The sequence below is a fragment of the Sarcophilus harrisii genome, chromosome 2 (assembly GCF_902635505.1).
Source record: "Sarcophilus harrisii chromosome 2, mSarHar1.11, whole genome shotgun sequence".
NCBI classification, from domain to species: domain Eukaryota; kingdom Metazoa; phylum Chordata; class Mammalia; order Dasyuromorphia; family Dasyuridae; genus Sarcophilus; species Sarcophilus harrisii.
In genome coordinates, this window is record NC_045427.1 from 560,435,143 (window position 1) to 560,452,402 (window position 17,260).

Here is a 17,260-nt window from a genome sequence, read left to right on the forward strand (position 1 = left end):
AGAATCTTTTAATTAGTATAATCCTACATTACCAATTTCTTCCTAGGTATGTCCACCTGGATATTCCACAGGTATCTTAAAATCAGCATGTCCATAACAGAACTTGTTACCTTCCTCTTCTCTAATATGTCCCCCTCCACATTTCACTATTTCTAATGAAGCTCTTCTAACTTTCTAGACACTCAGCTTCAAAAGCCTGGAGTCATTTAACTCTTCCTTCTCTTTCACTTCCTATTTTCAATCAAGTAGTAAAGCTTGCATGTTCTATCTCTGCAGTGTTCCCTTTCATGACTCTCCTTTATATTCACATAACCACAAGACTATTTTATACCCCTATCAACCCTTTAGTGGATTATAGTGATTTAAAATTTTTTCTCCTTTCTATTCTCTCCCCTTTCTAAGACATCCTCCATACTAGCAAAATCATTCCCTACTGACTCTTGGATAAGATAAAACAATATTACTCATCTGAACATCTGAAATCCTCTGTCACCTAACTATGATCAGGCTATTTCAGACATTACATACTAATGTTCTTCATACATATGGTGTTTCAGCCAAAATGACCCATGAATTAGTCCCTAAAATTGATATTCCATTTATCTTCTGTATCTTTGCCTAGGGACTGTCTCATGCCTGCTCTACTCACATCACAGAATTCTGATTTTCCTTTAAGGGTCCATTCAGGTCTTATTCAAAAGCTTTCCTCAAATCCTCAGTTTCTAATGTTTTCTTTCCTCAAATCACTTAATAATCACTTATCTGTACATATTATGTGCTTCCTGGTTAAATGTCAGTTCCCTGAGGGCAGATAACATTTTATTTGTGTTTTTGTATCAAGTGCTATTCACTTCTCTAGTTCAGAAATCTGGATGAAACAACTTGAGTCAAATGTATCATACTTTAATCGCTGAGGCCAAGGTTCACTAGCTTTGGCTTAAAGGTTCTCAAGCTCTGCACTTACCTGATTGATAACCATTTCTGCTAACACCTTTCTCTCAAAGAGTTTTTTCAGATTGTCATCAAAGGCCTGTGTCAATTCTTCAATAGAACCTTGAATCTTCTTTAATTCAGCATCCAGTGACTGAAATAAACAGTAAAATTAATACTTAGTAATGTTCCCATGTTTCAAGGTAATAAAACAAATCTGTTAATTAACTTCAACTCAATCTTTCAAGTGGATAAAGTTGACTGGACTGGACTTGACTAGGGATGGATTCACTGCAGTTGGGCATTTCTAGGATAACCTTTGGCCCATGAGTCCTCACTGTTTTTCAGAGTAATCATATAATAATAATTTGTTCTACATGTCACATGACAATTTTGATAAAAGCTGTTTTCATTTTATATAAATCATAAATATCTACGTATACAAGCCTCTTGCATTTATTCAAAAGCTGTTTTGCAGTGATTTTCTAGTTGTTTACAATGGTATGTTAGGTCATTCCAACAGGTCTGTAAGTTCCTTTAGGGCAAAGAGTAAGGTTTCTTCTTTTGAAACTCCAACAGAACATAGCGCAGAACCACTGATGGAATAAATGACAACAAAACTCCCCCAAGTTCTACTTTAATAAAGTCAAAGACCCATCATAGTACAACTTTTAAATCCGGTTTCTCAAATGAATCTGATCTAATCATGTGAGTGCTTCTGTTCTTACCTGTCTATCTTGTGTGATCCTGCTATAAGTTTGCCACAAGAAGTCTTCATTCTTCCAGGCTTTCTCTTAACATAATGAAATTATTATTTGTGCCAAAGGGCTACCTAATGAATAGCCCTCACTTGCCACATATCCAGTCCATATTCTTTTTCCTACCCTTACTTCCTCTATAAGAAGTGATCCTGTTCTTGAAAGTTGTGAGAACCCAGGGCAAGCACTGGAAGAAGTTTTTGTTTTTGTTTTTGCTTTTTTTAAACCCCATGCTTTGCATATATTCTTAATAACAAACTGAGTCTGCTTTCCTAAGAATAGTTAGGTCAATGCAAAGAAGCCCATCACTAGTAGGCTAACCATGCCAATTAATTTCTTTAAATGTTGTGATTGATTAAAAAATTTGATTTAAAAACCATACTTTAAAGACAAATACAATTATATTTGCCCTCAAGGAACTCACATTCAACTGAGGAGCAAATAATATATGCAGATAAGTAAATACTAAGTGATTTGAGGAAAGAAAACAATGAAAACTGAGGGTATGAGAAATAGTAACTAGCACTTGAGCGGACCCTTGAAGCAAACTCAGAACAACAAGAAGCAAAATACACATTTATAGTTACAAACTATGCAATGTAAATTCCTTCAGTAGGCTGTTTCTAACTCTTTAGAAACTAGGACTATTTTATTTTTGTTTTTGTACCCTCAACAGTTGGCAGAGTGTGAGGCATATATCAGTGGACTAAAACATGCTTATTTATTGAATTAGCCTAGTAAACTTATTTCCAAAGTGCTGTCTATATTCTAGTTTTTCTTTAATGATAATAGAAACATCACATTTTCTAACAATGAAAATGTACTGATTACAAATTCTGTTATTACTTTGCAAATATCTCCTTTTTTAAGTAAGAATTTGCACTGGGTGAGGTTAACTTTCTTTTTTTAATTTAAAATTTTTATTTCAGTTCCAAATTCTTTCCCTTCACCTCCTCTTACTCAATAAGGCAGCAAGAAATAAAGTATCCTTGTATATGTATATGTTTACATATATGTGTATATATATACATAGTCTTACATAACAGTTCCACATTAGCCACTTTGCAAAAAATAAAGGCAACAAAGTAAGAGAAATAAATTTAAAATTCTTTTCTTAAATCTGCATTCAGATTTTATCCATTCTTTCTCTGGAGATTGATTTTGGAAAAATATATAAATTGAAGCAGAAAGAAATGAGCAGTCAGGGAACATTGTACATATTAACAGCAATATTATAATGATAATCAACCATGAAAGATTTAGTTACTCTGATCAATACAGTGATACAAGAAAGTTTCAAAGAATTCATGATGAACTCTGAATGCAGATTAAATACTATTGTTTTTTCTTTTTCCCCTTATTTTTTGCTAATATGGAAACATGTTTTGCATGACTTCACATTTACAATAGTTATCATATTTTTTGACTTCTCAATGTGTGGAGCAGTGACTAAAGGGAAAGAATTTGATTTTGGATAAGAATCTGGTATGAGTCCTCCTTTAGCTCTTTTTTCAAACTGTTTACATAGTATTGGAATTGTTCTTTAAATTTTTGGTAAAATTCACTTATAAATCAATCTACTATTTGTCCTTTTACCCATTCATTCTTTAGGATTAGATTTAGTTTCTAATTAATTATTAATCTGTGATTCAAAGGTCTTTCATTGAATGCAATTTTTATTGCATTATGGGCTCCAAGATGGTACATTTAATATTTGTGCTTGTGTGCATGTGTTTGTGAGGTTTTTTATACCTAATACATGGTCAATTTTGTGAAGATGCCATGTAGAGTTGAGAAAAAATATACTGCTCTCTACTCTCATTCAATATTATCCATGTCTATCATATATAAATTTTCTAAAATTCTATGCATTAACTTAACTTCTTTATTATGTATTTGTTAGATTTGTCTAGATCTGAGAGAGGTATGTTGAATCTCCCCATCAGTATACTTTTATTATATCTTCTGTAATTCATTTAACTTTTCATTTAACATTTATTAGCTTTTCAAGGTCAATTTTATAAGTTGTAAGATATTAGGGCAGGTTTTTTTTTTTAACAATTTCTTGAAAGATATTGTCTATCTTCTTTTTTTAAATCGGGGCTTTCATGTAATCTAATAATTCTTAAATTATCTCTCCTTGTTGTATTTTCTAGGTCAGTTGTTTTCCAAGGGAGATATTTCACCACCCTTTTCTGATAAAATACATCACAGGCACATCTAAGAACTTTAATGGAAAGGAAGACAATTATAAAAAGAGAGATCAAACAAATTAATCCTAAGATACAAAAACATAAAACTGATCTACATGACCTATTGAATGCCGTATAATTTTACTTCTTTCACAAAAGAATAAATAAAATTAGCAGTATTTTCAAGAAAACAACTTCACATTTGATTCACATATACTGTTTAACTCAGTGGGCATGTCTGTCTTTCTCTCACTTCATCTATTCCTTGAGAAATAATCCTAATCTTTACTGAGCAGAAAGTATTTTTTTAAAAAGGCAGTGCCACACTGAAACAAAGAATATTTGATTTTCTCTACTTTTCCTGGGTCATTTTGGTTGTGAATGATCTAAGTTATCAAATTTAACCGTTTTTCTCATAAAACATAAGATTACACATTTCCCTTTTGAGAAAATAGAAGTTATATAATTGCCTTAAACAAATATATCCTCTCTTTTTCCTGACCTTTTTATACTTCTCTTTTTCCTCATTTAACTCTTTGACTTTTTTCTCATATTCTTTGACTCGTTTCCTTTCATCATCATTCCATACTTCCTCCACTTTGGAGACCATAAAGGAAGGCTGAGGAATTACCTAAAGACAAAACAGAAAAGCACACAATTCACTCAACATGGCATAGTGACAAGGTGCTCAAAACAGTGAGAAACAACTGGTAATGATAAAGAAATCAACCTCTAACTAACCAGTAGTGGAAGTGATAGGGAAATGATGTAGTATTCAATTAAACTGATAAAGTTCATGGTGGTGGCTATTGAACTGTTTTTGACCACTGAGTTGTTTCAATTTTAGGTTTACTATCATTTATGACAAGGAAATTTGGCTGCAAAGAAAATTTTCAGTAGCACTTAAGGAAAATTATTATCTATAAAATTATTAATTCAAATTCCCCCACAGCTACCAAGATATATAAATCTCATTTTCTTATAATTTTATTTATTCATAACCAAATAAGAGAGAGAGAGCATTACAAAATGCAAAATAGATTATTTGATTATTTTAAATTAAAAAGCTTTTGTACAAACAAACAATGCAACCATGGTGAAAAGGAAAGCAGAAAGATTGTCTAGAAAACAATTTTTTCAGCAAGTGTCTCTGATAAAGGCCTCATTTCTCAAATACCTAGAGAATTGAGTCAAATTTATAACAAGCCATTCCCCATTTGATAAATGGTCCAATATACTAGGACATATTCAACATATATAGTACTGCTTGCCATCTAGGGGAGGGAGTGGAGGGTGGGAGGGAAAAATCGGAACAGAAGTGAGTGCAAGGGATAATGTTGTAAAAAAAAATTTATCCTGGCATGGATTCTGTCAATAAAAAGTTACTATAATAATAATAATAAAAAAAACGATAAATGGTCCAAGGGTATGAACAAGCAGCTTTCAGATAAAGAAATCAAAACTATCCACAGGCACATGAAGAAGTATTCTAAATCACTTTTGATTATCAGAAATGCAAATTAGAACAATTCTGAGATACCACCTCACATCTATCACATTGGCCAATATAACAAAAAAGGAAAGTGATAAACGTTGGAGGGAATGTGGGAAAATTGGAACACAATGATCCAACCATTGTAGAGAATAGTTTGGAACTATACCCAAAGGACAACCAAATTGTGCCTCCTTTTACTTACCACTGCTAGGTCTATATTCCAAAGAGATCATAAAAGGGGGGAAAGGACCTAGATGTACAAAAATATTCATAGCAGTCCTTTTCATGGTGGCAAAATTCTGGAAACTGAGGGGACATCCATCAATTGAGGAATCACTGAACAAATGGTAGTATATGAATGTATGGAATACTATTGTGTAATAAGGAATGATGAACAGGAAAATTGCAGAAACACCTGAAAGACTTATATGAACTGATGCAAAATGAAATGAGGAGAACCAGGAAAACATTGTACATGGTATCAACAACATTGTATGATGACCAACTATTATTGATTCAGCTCTTTTCAGCAACATAATGATCCAAGACAAGTAAAAAAGACTCATGAAGGAAAATTCTATTCATAATCAGATAAAGAACTGATGGATTCTTACTGCAGATTGAAGCATATTTTTTCACTTATTCATTCTTGTGTTTTTTTCTTTTGATTTGTTTCTTCTCTCACAACTGTGATTAATATGGAAATATGTTTTACATAATAGCCATGTATAAGCCAAATCAAACTGCCTACTATCTTCAGAAGAGGGGAGGGAGGAAGGGAGAAAAATTTGGAATTCAAAATTTTGTAAAAAGGAATGCTAAAAATTTTCTTTACATTAACTGGGGGGAAATAAAATGCTATTTGAACATTTTAAAAAATATGGTTTTCTTTTAGTTTGAAAATTAATGCTAAGTTTCACATTTCTTTGTGTTTGATTAAAATGTTGGAGTTATTAAAAATATTTTTGGAGTCTTTGTCATCCTATTTTACCTAGGTTAGAAGTATAGTGTCTACTTGCAGCCTGATCCAAATACTTATATTCATGGATGCCTTATCCTGATCTAGTTTACTGTTCTTCATTGGTTTACTTCTCCCTATACATTTGTGGTTCTTCTCTCCTGAGACTCACCATATTTGTGCTGAATTTAATCCAATCACCTGATTACCTCAAAACTCTGGAATCAACCTACCAGGCTCAGCATCTCCTAATAAAAGGAATCACAGGTGGCAACACTACATTCAGCTGTAGTTAGTAAAATTTTATGCATTGCTTTCTTGTTTAGAATTTTCTAAAACTCAGTTCCATCTAGGTAAAATTATAAATTATAGAATTCATTGTTCTCATTTTCATCTTTTTTATGCAACCTTCCATGATTAGACAAAATCATTACCATCTTCAAAATATCTTCTTTCTTGACTTCCAAAACTCCATGCATCATTTCCATCAAAGCACGACGTCTTGAATCATCTTTCTGAAAAAAAAAAAACAAAAACAAAATTAAGAGCGGTGAAGAAGAAAAGTAAGGATTAATGCATTCAGATTATTAGCAATAATCTAAGACTACAGAGCAAACTACTGACGTGTGTATGTGTGTGTGTGTGTGCGCGCGGAGAATCAGGCTCTTCCAAAAGCATTTCATTTTTCATTGTGTGATGATCAATTATAGTTGATTCTGTTCTTCTCAGCAATGCAATGATCCAAGACAAGTACAATGGTGTCATGATTGTGGGGTTTTTGTTTTTTTTTGTCTTTTGATCTGTTTCTTCTTTTACAACTGTGACTAACATAGAAATACTTTTGACATAATAGCACATTATAAACCATATCAATTGCTTGTCATGTTTTGAAGAGGGGAGAGGAGGGAGGGAGAAAATTTGGAACTTAAAATTTTGTAAAAATGAATGCTTAACATTTTCTTGACATGAAACTGGGAGAAAAATACTATTTTTAAAATATGTTGGTTTTTATGATATATTTAAAAACTAATAATATAAATATGTTTATAAAAAAGATAATGTATGATTTAACATGCCATACCTGAGCTAAAAGAAGTCGTTCTAATTCAAGGGCTGCAGCTATTGCTGCTTGTTCTTTTTGCCATGGAGTAAGATATTTTTCAACTTTAATCTGAAAAGACAAAGTTTCACTTCATTTCATTCCCTGTATTATTCATAAAATTTAAACTAAATGGGTTCAATTTTCTCTTGAATAATTTTTTACTTTTTCTGGAGGAGTCAAATAATGAGTTTTAATTTTACCTCTGCTACTAATTAATTTACTTTTGCTATTCAGGGAAAAGAGTTCCATTCTCTGCAAAAAGAATGAGAAAGACTAAGAGATGCTGAAGCTCCCTTCCAACTCTTAGCATTTCACAATAGAAGCAGAAAGTTCAAGGAAGTTTTTTATTACTTTGATGAACTCCCCAATAAATCTGAAATGCTTCAACCCTTGAGCATTCCTAATGCACCAGACCATGGAGAGAGACACCAGACCATGTCTAAGGGACATAGAGATTCCTGATACTTGGCTGATTCAGTTCAAGAGGATGAGCTTTAGCTTTAGGAGACAGGTCATTCTTTCTGAGGTCTACAGAGGTCCACCGTCAGGTAAGCTTGGTCTCTTGATTTGCTGGTGTGGCTATGAATATATAGCTGAGCAGGCCTGACAGTGTGGGAAAGGAAGCTTCCTTTCCCCAGGAACTGTAAATGACTGACCTGGGAAAGACACATTTCAATTGCATGTAATTGAATAATACAGTCTTAGACTAGGGATCCTGATAAATAGATTTTTTCAAATAAACATAGGATATATAGAGGTGACAATTTTGATGTGCTATGATACCTAGCTACACTCTCTGCCATAGCATAAAATATTCAATGCTGACTTTATGTTTGTTGAAAATTATGTATACTCTTCTCCTAGTTCTACTCATTTTACTTTGTATCAATTCACTTAAGTCTTTCCAGATTTTTATGAGAACATTCTGCTCATCATTTCTTATAATAAATACCATTTCCCAATTGATAGATATCCCCTCAATTTCAAATTCTTTGCCACCACTAATGGACCTGTTATATTTTTCTACACATAGGACTTTTTAAAAAAATCTTGGACTTCTGGCCAAGATGGCAGAGAGGACATATGCATCTATCTAAGCTCTTTCTTGCCCTCAGAATACCTTTTTTTCATGAAATGGCTTTGGAATTAGTGCTTGACTGAAAAAACCCACAAATACATTACCAACAGAAGATATCCTCGAAATTTGCAAGAAAAGGTCTGGTTTTGCTCACAGGCCGGACAGTTAGATCAGGTGCAGACTGCAGGTTGGTAGCAAGAACATGGAAGGCAGCACACACTGACCAGACTGGAGAGGGGCGAAGTGTAGTCACAGCCATTGGAAAATTTGTGGGGAGAACTTTACTTAGTGTGAACTTCTTTGCCCTGGCAGCAAGCCAGTAGATCAGCAGAGAAGCTACAAACACAGGGGATAAAGACCTCAATCCCAAAACACTGGGGTCTCTTAGGACTTGACCACACCCACCCAGGACCTAGAGTAACTCAACATGCTCTCAGAGTCTCAGAGAGTGGCCACTATGCAAGCAGCACAGTCATTACTGTTCTACTGCTGCTTCATTGCTATCTCTGGTAGTCTGTAGAAGAAGTCTGGTAATACCACAGTGCCCAAAAAGCAGACCACATTTGTTTTTTCTGTTTGTCTGTTTTCTTTGATTCTTTTTTGTCAAAATGAGCAAAAAATTAAAGCGAACTCTAACTATAGATAGCTTCTCTATGGATAGAGAGTCCCTGAAAAACAGAATTAGTGAATTGGAAAAGGTAAATAATTCCAAGGAAAAAAGATTTAGTGAATTGGAAAAAGAAAATAGGTCTCTAAAAAATAAAATTGATGAAAAGGAAAAAAATCCCATAGAACAAAACAACTCACTTAAAAATTCAATTGGACAATTACAAAAAGAAATAAAAAGATAAATGAAGAAAATAATTCATTAAAAATCAGAATTGAATGATTCGAGGAGACACCAAGAATCAGTCAAGCAAAACCAAAAAAGTGAAACAATGGAAAAAAATGTCAAATACCTACTTGGGAAAACAACAGACTGGAAAATAGATCTAGAGAGATAATCTGAGAATTATTGGACATCTTACAAATTATGATGAAAAAAGAGCCTAGACACTATTTTCCAGGAAATCATCAAAGAAAACTGCCCACATATTATAGGAAAAGAGGGTAAAGTAGACATTGAAAGAATTCATTGATCACCTACTGAAAGAGACCCCAAAATCAAAACTCCAAGAAATATTAAGGCTAAATACCAGAACTATCAGATCAAGGAAAAAAATCCTACAAGCAGCTAGAAAAAAATTCAAATATAGAGGAGCCACAATAAAGATTACTCAAGATCTAGCAACATCCACATTAAAGAATCAAAGGACCTGGAAACTGGTATTCCAAAAGGCTAAGGAACTTTGTATGCAGCCAAGAATAATTTACCCAGCCAAAATGAGCATTTTTTCCAGGGAAGAAGATGAACATTCAATGAAATAGGTGACTTTCATCTATTTCTGATGAAAAAAAGGTAACTAAACAAAAAGTTTGATCTCCAACTATAGGACTAAAGAAAAGCACAAAAAGGTAAAAAGAAATCTTGGGAACCATATTTCTATTATGAATATACATAAAGAACACATGTATAATTTGGTTTTACAGTTATAACATAAAAAAGAAACTAAAGGTGGAAATGAAATTGTACCAGAAAAAGGGTAAAGTGGGGATACTACATCTCACGAAGAGGCAAAGGAAATATATTATATCTGAAGGAAAGAAGGGAGGGGGATGAACACAGTGTGTATCTTACTCTCATCAGAATTGGCTTAAAGACAAAAATATTAGACATTCAATTTACGGAGAAATTTCTCCCACCTCATTGAAAAGTGGGAGGAGAAAAGTGAAAAGGGAAGGAGTAAGCTAAGTGGAAGGGAATACAGAAATTGTGAGGAAAAGAAGGAGGGACTCTAAGTGGGGAGAGGCATCTTAAAAAGGGAGGGCTGTGATAAGCAAGTGGTGCTCACAAGTTTAATACTGAGGAGGGGAGTAAGGGGGAAGGAAAGGAGAAAAGCATAAGCAGGGGTTAACAAGATAGCAAAAAATACAAAATTAGTAATTTTAACCATAAATGTGAATGGGGTAAACTCCCCCATAAAGCAGAAGTGAATAGCAGACTAGATTAAAAGCCAGAGTCCTACAATATGTTGTTTAGAGAAAACACACTTGAAACAGGGCAATACATACAGAGTAAAGGTAAAAGACTGGAGCAGAATCTACTATGCTTCAGGTGAAGTAAAAAAAGTAGGGAAAGCTGTCCTGATCTCACATCAAGCAAAAACAAAAACTGATCTAATTAAAAGAGATAAGAAAGGGCACTATATCTTGCTAAAGGGTAGCATAGATAATGAAGCAATATCAATATTAAACATATATGCATCTAGATTCTTAAAAGAGAAATTAAGAGAGCTGCAAGAAGAAACAGATAACAAAACGATAATAGTGGGAGATCTCAACCTTACACTCTCAGAATTAGATAAATCAAACCAAAAAATAAATGATAAAGAAGTCAAAGAGGTAAATAGAATACTAAAAAAGTTAGATATGATAGTTCTTTGGAGAAACTAAATGGAGACAGAAAGGAGTTAACTTTTTTCTCAGCAGTTCATGGAACCTATAAAAAATTGACCATATATTAGGACATAAAAACCTAAAATTCAAATGCAGTAAGGCAGAAATAGTAAATGCATCCTTTTCAGACCATGATGCAATGAAAATTACATTCAATCAAAAGCCAGGAGAAAATACACCAAAAATAATTGGAAACTAAATAATCTTATCCTAAAGAATGATTGGTGAAACAGCAAATCATAGAAATAATAGTTTCACCCAAGAAAATGACAATAATGAGACATCATACCAAAATGTGTGGGATGCAGCCAAAGTGATAATAAGGGGAAAATTTATATCTCTAGAGGCCTACTTGCATAAAATAAAGAAAGAGAAGGTCAATGAATTGGGCTTGCTACTAAAAAAGCTAGAAAAGGAATAAATTAAAACTCCCCAGTCAAACACTGAACTTGAAATTCTAAAAATAAAAGGAGAGATTAATAAAATTGAAAGTAAAAAATCTATTGAATTAATAAATAAAACTAAGAGTTGGTTTTATGAAAAAACCAACAAAATAGATAAACCCTTAGTAAATCTGATTTAAAAAAGGAAAGAGGAAAATCAAATTGTTAATCTCAAAAATGAAAAGGGAGAACTCACCACTAATGAAGAGGAATTTAGAGCAATAATTAAGTTACTTTGCCCAAATTTATGCCAATAAATTTGATAACGTAAATGAAATTGAAGAATACCTTTAAATCAGCTTGCCCAGATTATCAGAGGAAGAAGTAAATTGGTCAAACAGTCTCATTTAAAAAAAAGAAATAGAACAAGCTATTAATCAACTCCCTAAGAAAAAATCCCCAGGACCAGATGGATTTACATGTGAATTCTACCAAACATTTAGAGAACAATTAACTCCAATGCTATATAAACTATTTGAAAAAAAAATAGGGATTGAAGGAGTTCTGCCAAATTCCTTTTATGACACAGACATGATACTGATACCTAAACCAGGTGGGTTAAAAACAGAGAAAGAAAATTATAAACCAATCTCCCTAATAAATATTGATGCTAAAATCTTAAATAAAATATTAGCAAAAAGATTACAGAAAATTATTGCCAGGCTAATACATCATAATCAAGTAGGATTTATACCAGGAATGAAGGGCTGGTTCATTATTAAGAAAACTATTAGCATAATTGACTATATCAATAACCAAATTAAGAAAAACTATATGATCATCTCAATAGATGCAGAAAAAGCATTTGATTAAATCCAGCATCCATTCCTAATAAAAACACTTGAGAGTGTAGGAATAAATGGACTTTTCATTAAAGCAGTCAGGAGCATCTATTTGAAACCGTCAGTAAGCATCATATGTAATGGGGACAAACTGGAACCATTCCCAATAAGATCAGGAGTGAAACAAGGTTGCCCACTATCACCATTACTATTCAGTATTGTTATTAGAAACATTAACTTTGGCAATAAGAATTGATAAAGAGATTAAAGCAATTAGATAATGAAGAAACCAAATTATCATTCTTTGCAGATGATATGATGGTAAACTTAACGAACCCCAGAGATTCTACTAAGAAGTTATTAGAAATAATCCACAACTTTAGCAAAGTTGCAGGATACAAAATAAATCCACATAAATCCTCAGCATTTTTATACATCACCAATAAAATCCAACAAGAAGAGATACAAATTCCATGAAAAATAACTGTTGATAGTATAAAATATTTGGGAATCTATCTGCCAAGGGAAAGTCAGGAACTATATGAGCAAAACTACAAAATACTTTCCACACAAATAAATTCAGATCTAAACAATTGAAAAATATTAACGTGCTCTTGGATAGGTCAAGTGAATATAATAAAGATGACAATACTACCTAATCTATTTATTTAGTGCTATACCAATCAGATTCCCAAGAAGCTATTTTAATGACCTAGAAAAATTAACAACAAAATTCATATGGAACAACAAAAGGTAAAGAATTTCAAGGGAACTAATAAAAAAATCAAATGAAGGCAACCTAGTTGTACCTGATCTAAAATTATATTATAAAGCAGCGTTCACCAAAACCATTTGGTATTGGCTAAGAAATGCACTAGTTCATCAGTAGAATAGGTTAGATTCATAGGACAAAATAGTCAACAACTATAGCAATCTAGTCTTTGACAAACTCAAAGATCCCAACTTTTGGGATAAGAATTCACAATTTGACAAAAATGGCTGGGAAAACTGGAAATTAGTATGTCAGAAACTAGGCATGGATCCACACTTAACACCATACACCAAGATAAGATCAAAATGGGTTCATGATTTAGGCATAAAGAACAAGATTATAAGTAAATTAGAGGAACATAAGATAGTCTACCCCTCAGACTTGTGGAGGAGGAAGAAATTTATGATCAAAGAACTAGAGATCATTATTGATCACAAAATAGAAAATTTTGATTATATCAAATTAAAAAGCTTTTGTATAAACAAGTCTAATGAAAAGAAGATTAGAAGGGAAGCAATGAAATGGGAAAACATTTTTACAATTAAAGTTCTGATAAAGGCCTCATTTCCAAAATATAAAGAGAATTGACTCTAATTTATAAGAAATCAAGCCATTCTCCAATTGATAAACGGTCAAAGGATATGAACAATTTTCAGATGATGAAATTGAAACTATTTCTGCTCATATGAAAGTATGTTCCAAATCACTATTGATCAGAGAAACGCAAATTAAGACAACTCTGAGATGCCAGTACACATCTGTTAGTTTGGCTAAAATGACAAAAAAAAGATAGTGATGAATGTTGGAGGGGATGTGGAAAAACTGGGACACTGATGCATTGTTGATGGAGTTGTGATTGGATCCAGCCATTCTGGAGAGCAATTTGGAACTATGCTCAAAAAGTGATACCCTTTGATCCAGCAGTGTTACTACTGGGCTTATATCCCAAAGAGATCTTAAAGAACGGAAAGCGACCTGTGTGTGCCAAAATGTTCGTGGTAGCCCTTTTTGTAGTGCCTAGAAACTGGAAATTGAATGGATGCCCATCAATTAAAGAATGGCTGAATAAATTATGGTATATGAATGTTATGGAATATTATTGTTCTGTAAGAAATGACCAGCAGGATGAATACAGAGAGGCTTGGAGAGACTTACATGAACTGATGCTAAGTGAAATGAGCAGGACCAGAAGATCATTATATACTTCAACAACAATACTATATGAGGATGTATTCTGATGCAAGTGGATATCTTTGACAAAGAGAAGATTTAATTCAGTTCTAATTGATCAATAATGGACAGAATCAGCTTACACCCAGAGAAGGAACACTGGGAAATGAATGTGGACTACTTGCATTTTTGTTTTTCTTCCCAGTTTATTTTTACCTTCTGAATCCAATTTTTCTTGTGCAACAAGAGAACTGTATGGATCTGCACACACATATTGTATCTAAGATATACTTTAACAATGTTTAACTGACTGCCTGCCATCTAGGGGAGGAGGTGGAAGGAGGGAAGGGAAAAGTTGGAACATAAGTGAGTGCAAGGGACAATGTTGCAAAAATTATCCATGCATATGTTCTGTCAATAAAAAGCTATAATTAAAAAAATCTCTTTGGGATATGCACCTAGTAATGATATTGCTGGATCAAAGTATACAGAGTTTTATAGTACTTAGGAGAGAGTTTCAAATTCTCTATAGAATGGTTGAATCAATTCACAATTAAAACAATGCCTTAGTGTCTGCATTTCTCCATAACCCCTCCCCTCCAATATTTCTTATTTTTCTTTTCTATTATATCAGGCAATGATAATGATATGATAAGTGAACAATAGTACCTTGGAATTGCATTTGCATTTCTTTAATCAATAATTATTTAGAACTATTTTTCATATAAATTATAGATAGCTTTTGTTATTTGTCTGAAAACATATCTGTTTACAATCTGTGGCCACAGGGGAATGACATTTATTTTAATAAATTTGACTCAGTGATCTATATATTTGAAAAATAGTGCCTACCAAAGATACCTGCTATAAACATTTTTTTCCAGTTATGATTACTACCTATATCTCCTTCCATTCTATTTTCTTAATTTATCCATCTGCCTTTCCTTTCACTCTGTCTATCCTCAAGTATGTTTTGCTTCTGATTACTGCCTCCCCAATTTCCTCCCCCTTTTTTTATCACTCCCTTTACTCTTTTATCACTCATCCCTTCTCTTCCCCTTCTCCTTTCCTTTGAAAGGATAAAATAAATTTCTATACTCAATTGAGTATTATTCCAAGGCAATTCCAATGAGAAGTCTTGCATGTTTTCCCCAGACCTCTCTTGTTTCCCCTTAAACAATAAAAACTCTTTTTCTGCCTCTTTTATGTGAGATAATATTATTGTCCCATTCTACCTCTTTCGTTCTCCTTCTCCCAATGCATTCCTTACCACTTTTATTTTTTAAAAGATCATCCAGTCATATTCAATTTACACTAATGCCTTCTAGCTATTTATACTCCTAATTGCCCTAATGATGAGAAAATTCTTAAGAGTTACAAGTATCTTCCCAGGTAGGAATGTAAACAGTTTAAACTTATTGAATTCCTTCTTTCCTTTCCAGTTTACCTATTAATGTTTCTCTTGAATCTTATGTTTGAGAATAAAATTTTTCTATTCAGCTTTGGACTTTTCACCAAGAATTCTTGAAAGTCTTCTATTTCTTAGGTTGTCCATTTTCTTCTGTGAAGAATTATGCTCAGTTTTGCTAGGTAGGTGATTGTTGATTGTAATCTTAGACCCTTTTTCCTCTGGAATGTTATATTCTAGTCCCTTAGATCCTTTAATATAGAAGCTGTTAGATTTTATGTTATCCTGACTGTAGCGCCATGATATTTAAATTGTTTCTTTCTAGCTGTTTGCAATAATTTTTCCTTGACTTGGGAGTTCTGGATTTGGCTATATTTCTGGGAGTTTTCATTTTGTGATCTCTTTCAGGCAGCGATGAATGAATTCTTTCAGTTTCTATTTTACTCTCTGTTCTAGAATATCATAGCAACTTTCTTTTTTTTCTAAAAAGGTACTGTAGAGGCTCCTTTTTTTTGATCATGACTTTCAGGTAGTCCAGAAATTTTAAAATTATCGCTTCTTGATCTGCTTTACAGATCAGTTGTTTTTCCAATGAGATATTTCATATTATCTTTTTTTTCATTTTTCATTGTTTTTTGAGATCTCATTTAACCACTAACATATTTGTCTAATTCTAGTTCTTAAAAATTTATTTTCTTCAGTGAGCATATCTCTTTTTCCATTTGTCAATGAGTGGAAGCTCTTTTCTTCAGTAAATTTTTGTACATCTTTTTCCATTTGATCAATTCTGCTTTCTAAGGTGTTCTCTTCATTGGATTTTTGTGTCTCATTTACCATTTGGACTATCTTGTTTTTTAAGAAGTATTTTCTTCAGCATTTTTTGTGTGCCTCTCATCAAGCTGTTGACTCTTTTATCATGATTTTCTTTCACCATTATCATTTCTTTCCCCTATTTTCATCTATATCTCATTTGATTTCTAAAATATTTTTTGACCCCTTCTAGGATTTCCTTTTTGAGGTTGAGACAAATACACATTTTTGAGGTTTTGGATGTAGCAGTTTTGACTTCATAGTCTTCTTCTGAGTTTCTGTTCAATCTTCCTTGTAACCTTTTTTTTTAAAATAGTATTTTACTTTTCCAAATGTTTTCAGCATTCACCTTTGCAAAACCTTGTGTTTCAAAGTTTTCTCCCTCCTTCTTTTACTTTCCCCTCTCCCCAATGTAGCAAATAATTCATTAAACATGTGCAATTCTTTCAAATATTTCCACTTTCATCACACTGATTAAGAAAAATCAGATCAAAAGAGAAAAAAACACAAGAAAGAAAGTAACAATAAGGACATGACAACAATGAATAGGTAAAAATACTGTGCTTTGATGAACATTCAAACTTCATAGTTCTCTTTATGGATGTAGATTCTCTCCATCACAAGTCTATTAGAATTGCCTGGAATCACCTCCTTGTTGAAAGAGCCAAGTCTATCATAATAGATCATCACATAATCTTATTAGTGGGTACAAATTTTTTTTGTTTCTGCTCATTTCACTTAGCATCAGTTCATGTACGTCCCTCCAGGCTTTTCTAAAATTAGCCTGCTTATTTGGAACTATGCTC

The 17,260-nt window shown here is 32.9% G+C and overlaps 1 protein-coding gene across 3 annotated transcripts in view; it reads right to left on the reverse strand.

The window, feature by feature from the left end:
• LOC100918759 (cilia- and flagella-associated protein 43-like) overlaps nucleotides 1-17,260 on the reverse strand; it is a 201,538-nt gene that overhangs the window by 25,782 nt on the left and 158,496 nt on the right. For all 3 annotated transcript variants that reach the window (XM_031955797.1, XM_031955799.1, XM_031955798.1), the window contains 4 exons: nucleotides 7,415-7,504; nucleotides 6,768-6,848; nucleotides 4,383-4,511; nucleotides 965-1,084 (listed from right to left, as the gene is read on the reverse strand). In XM_031955797.1, coding sequence (XP_031811657.1) covers nucleotides 965-1,084; nucleotides 4,383-4,511; nucleotides 6,768-6,848; nucleotides 7,415-7,504 — 420 coding nt within the window. The remainder of the gene's footprint in view (nucleotides 1-964; nucleotides 1,085-4,382; nucleotides 4,512-6,767; nucleotides 6,849-7,414; nucleotides 7,505-17,260) is intronic.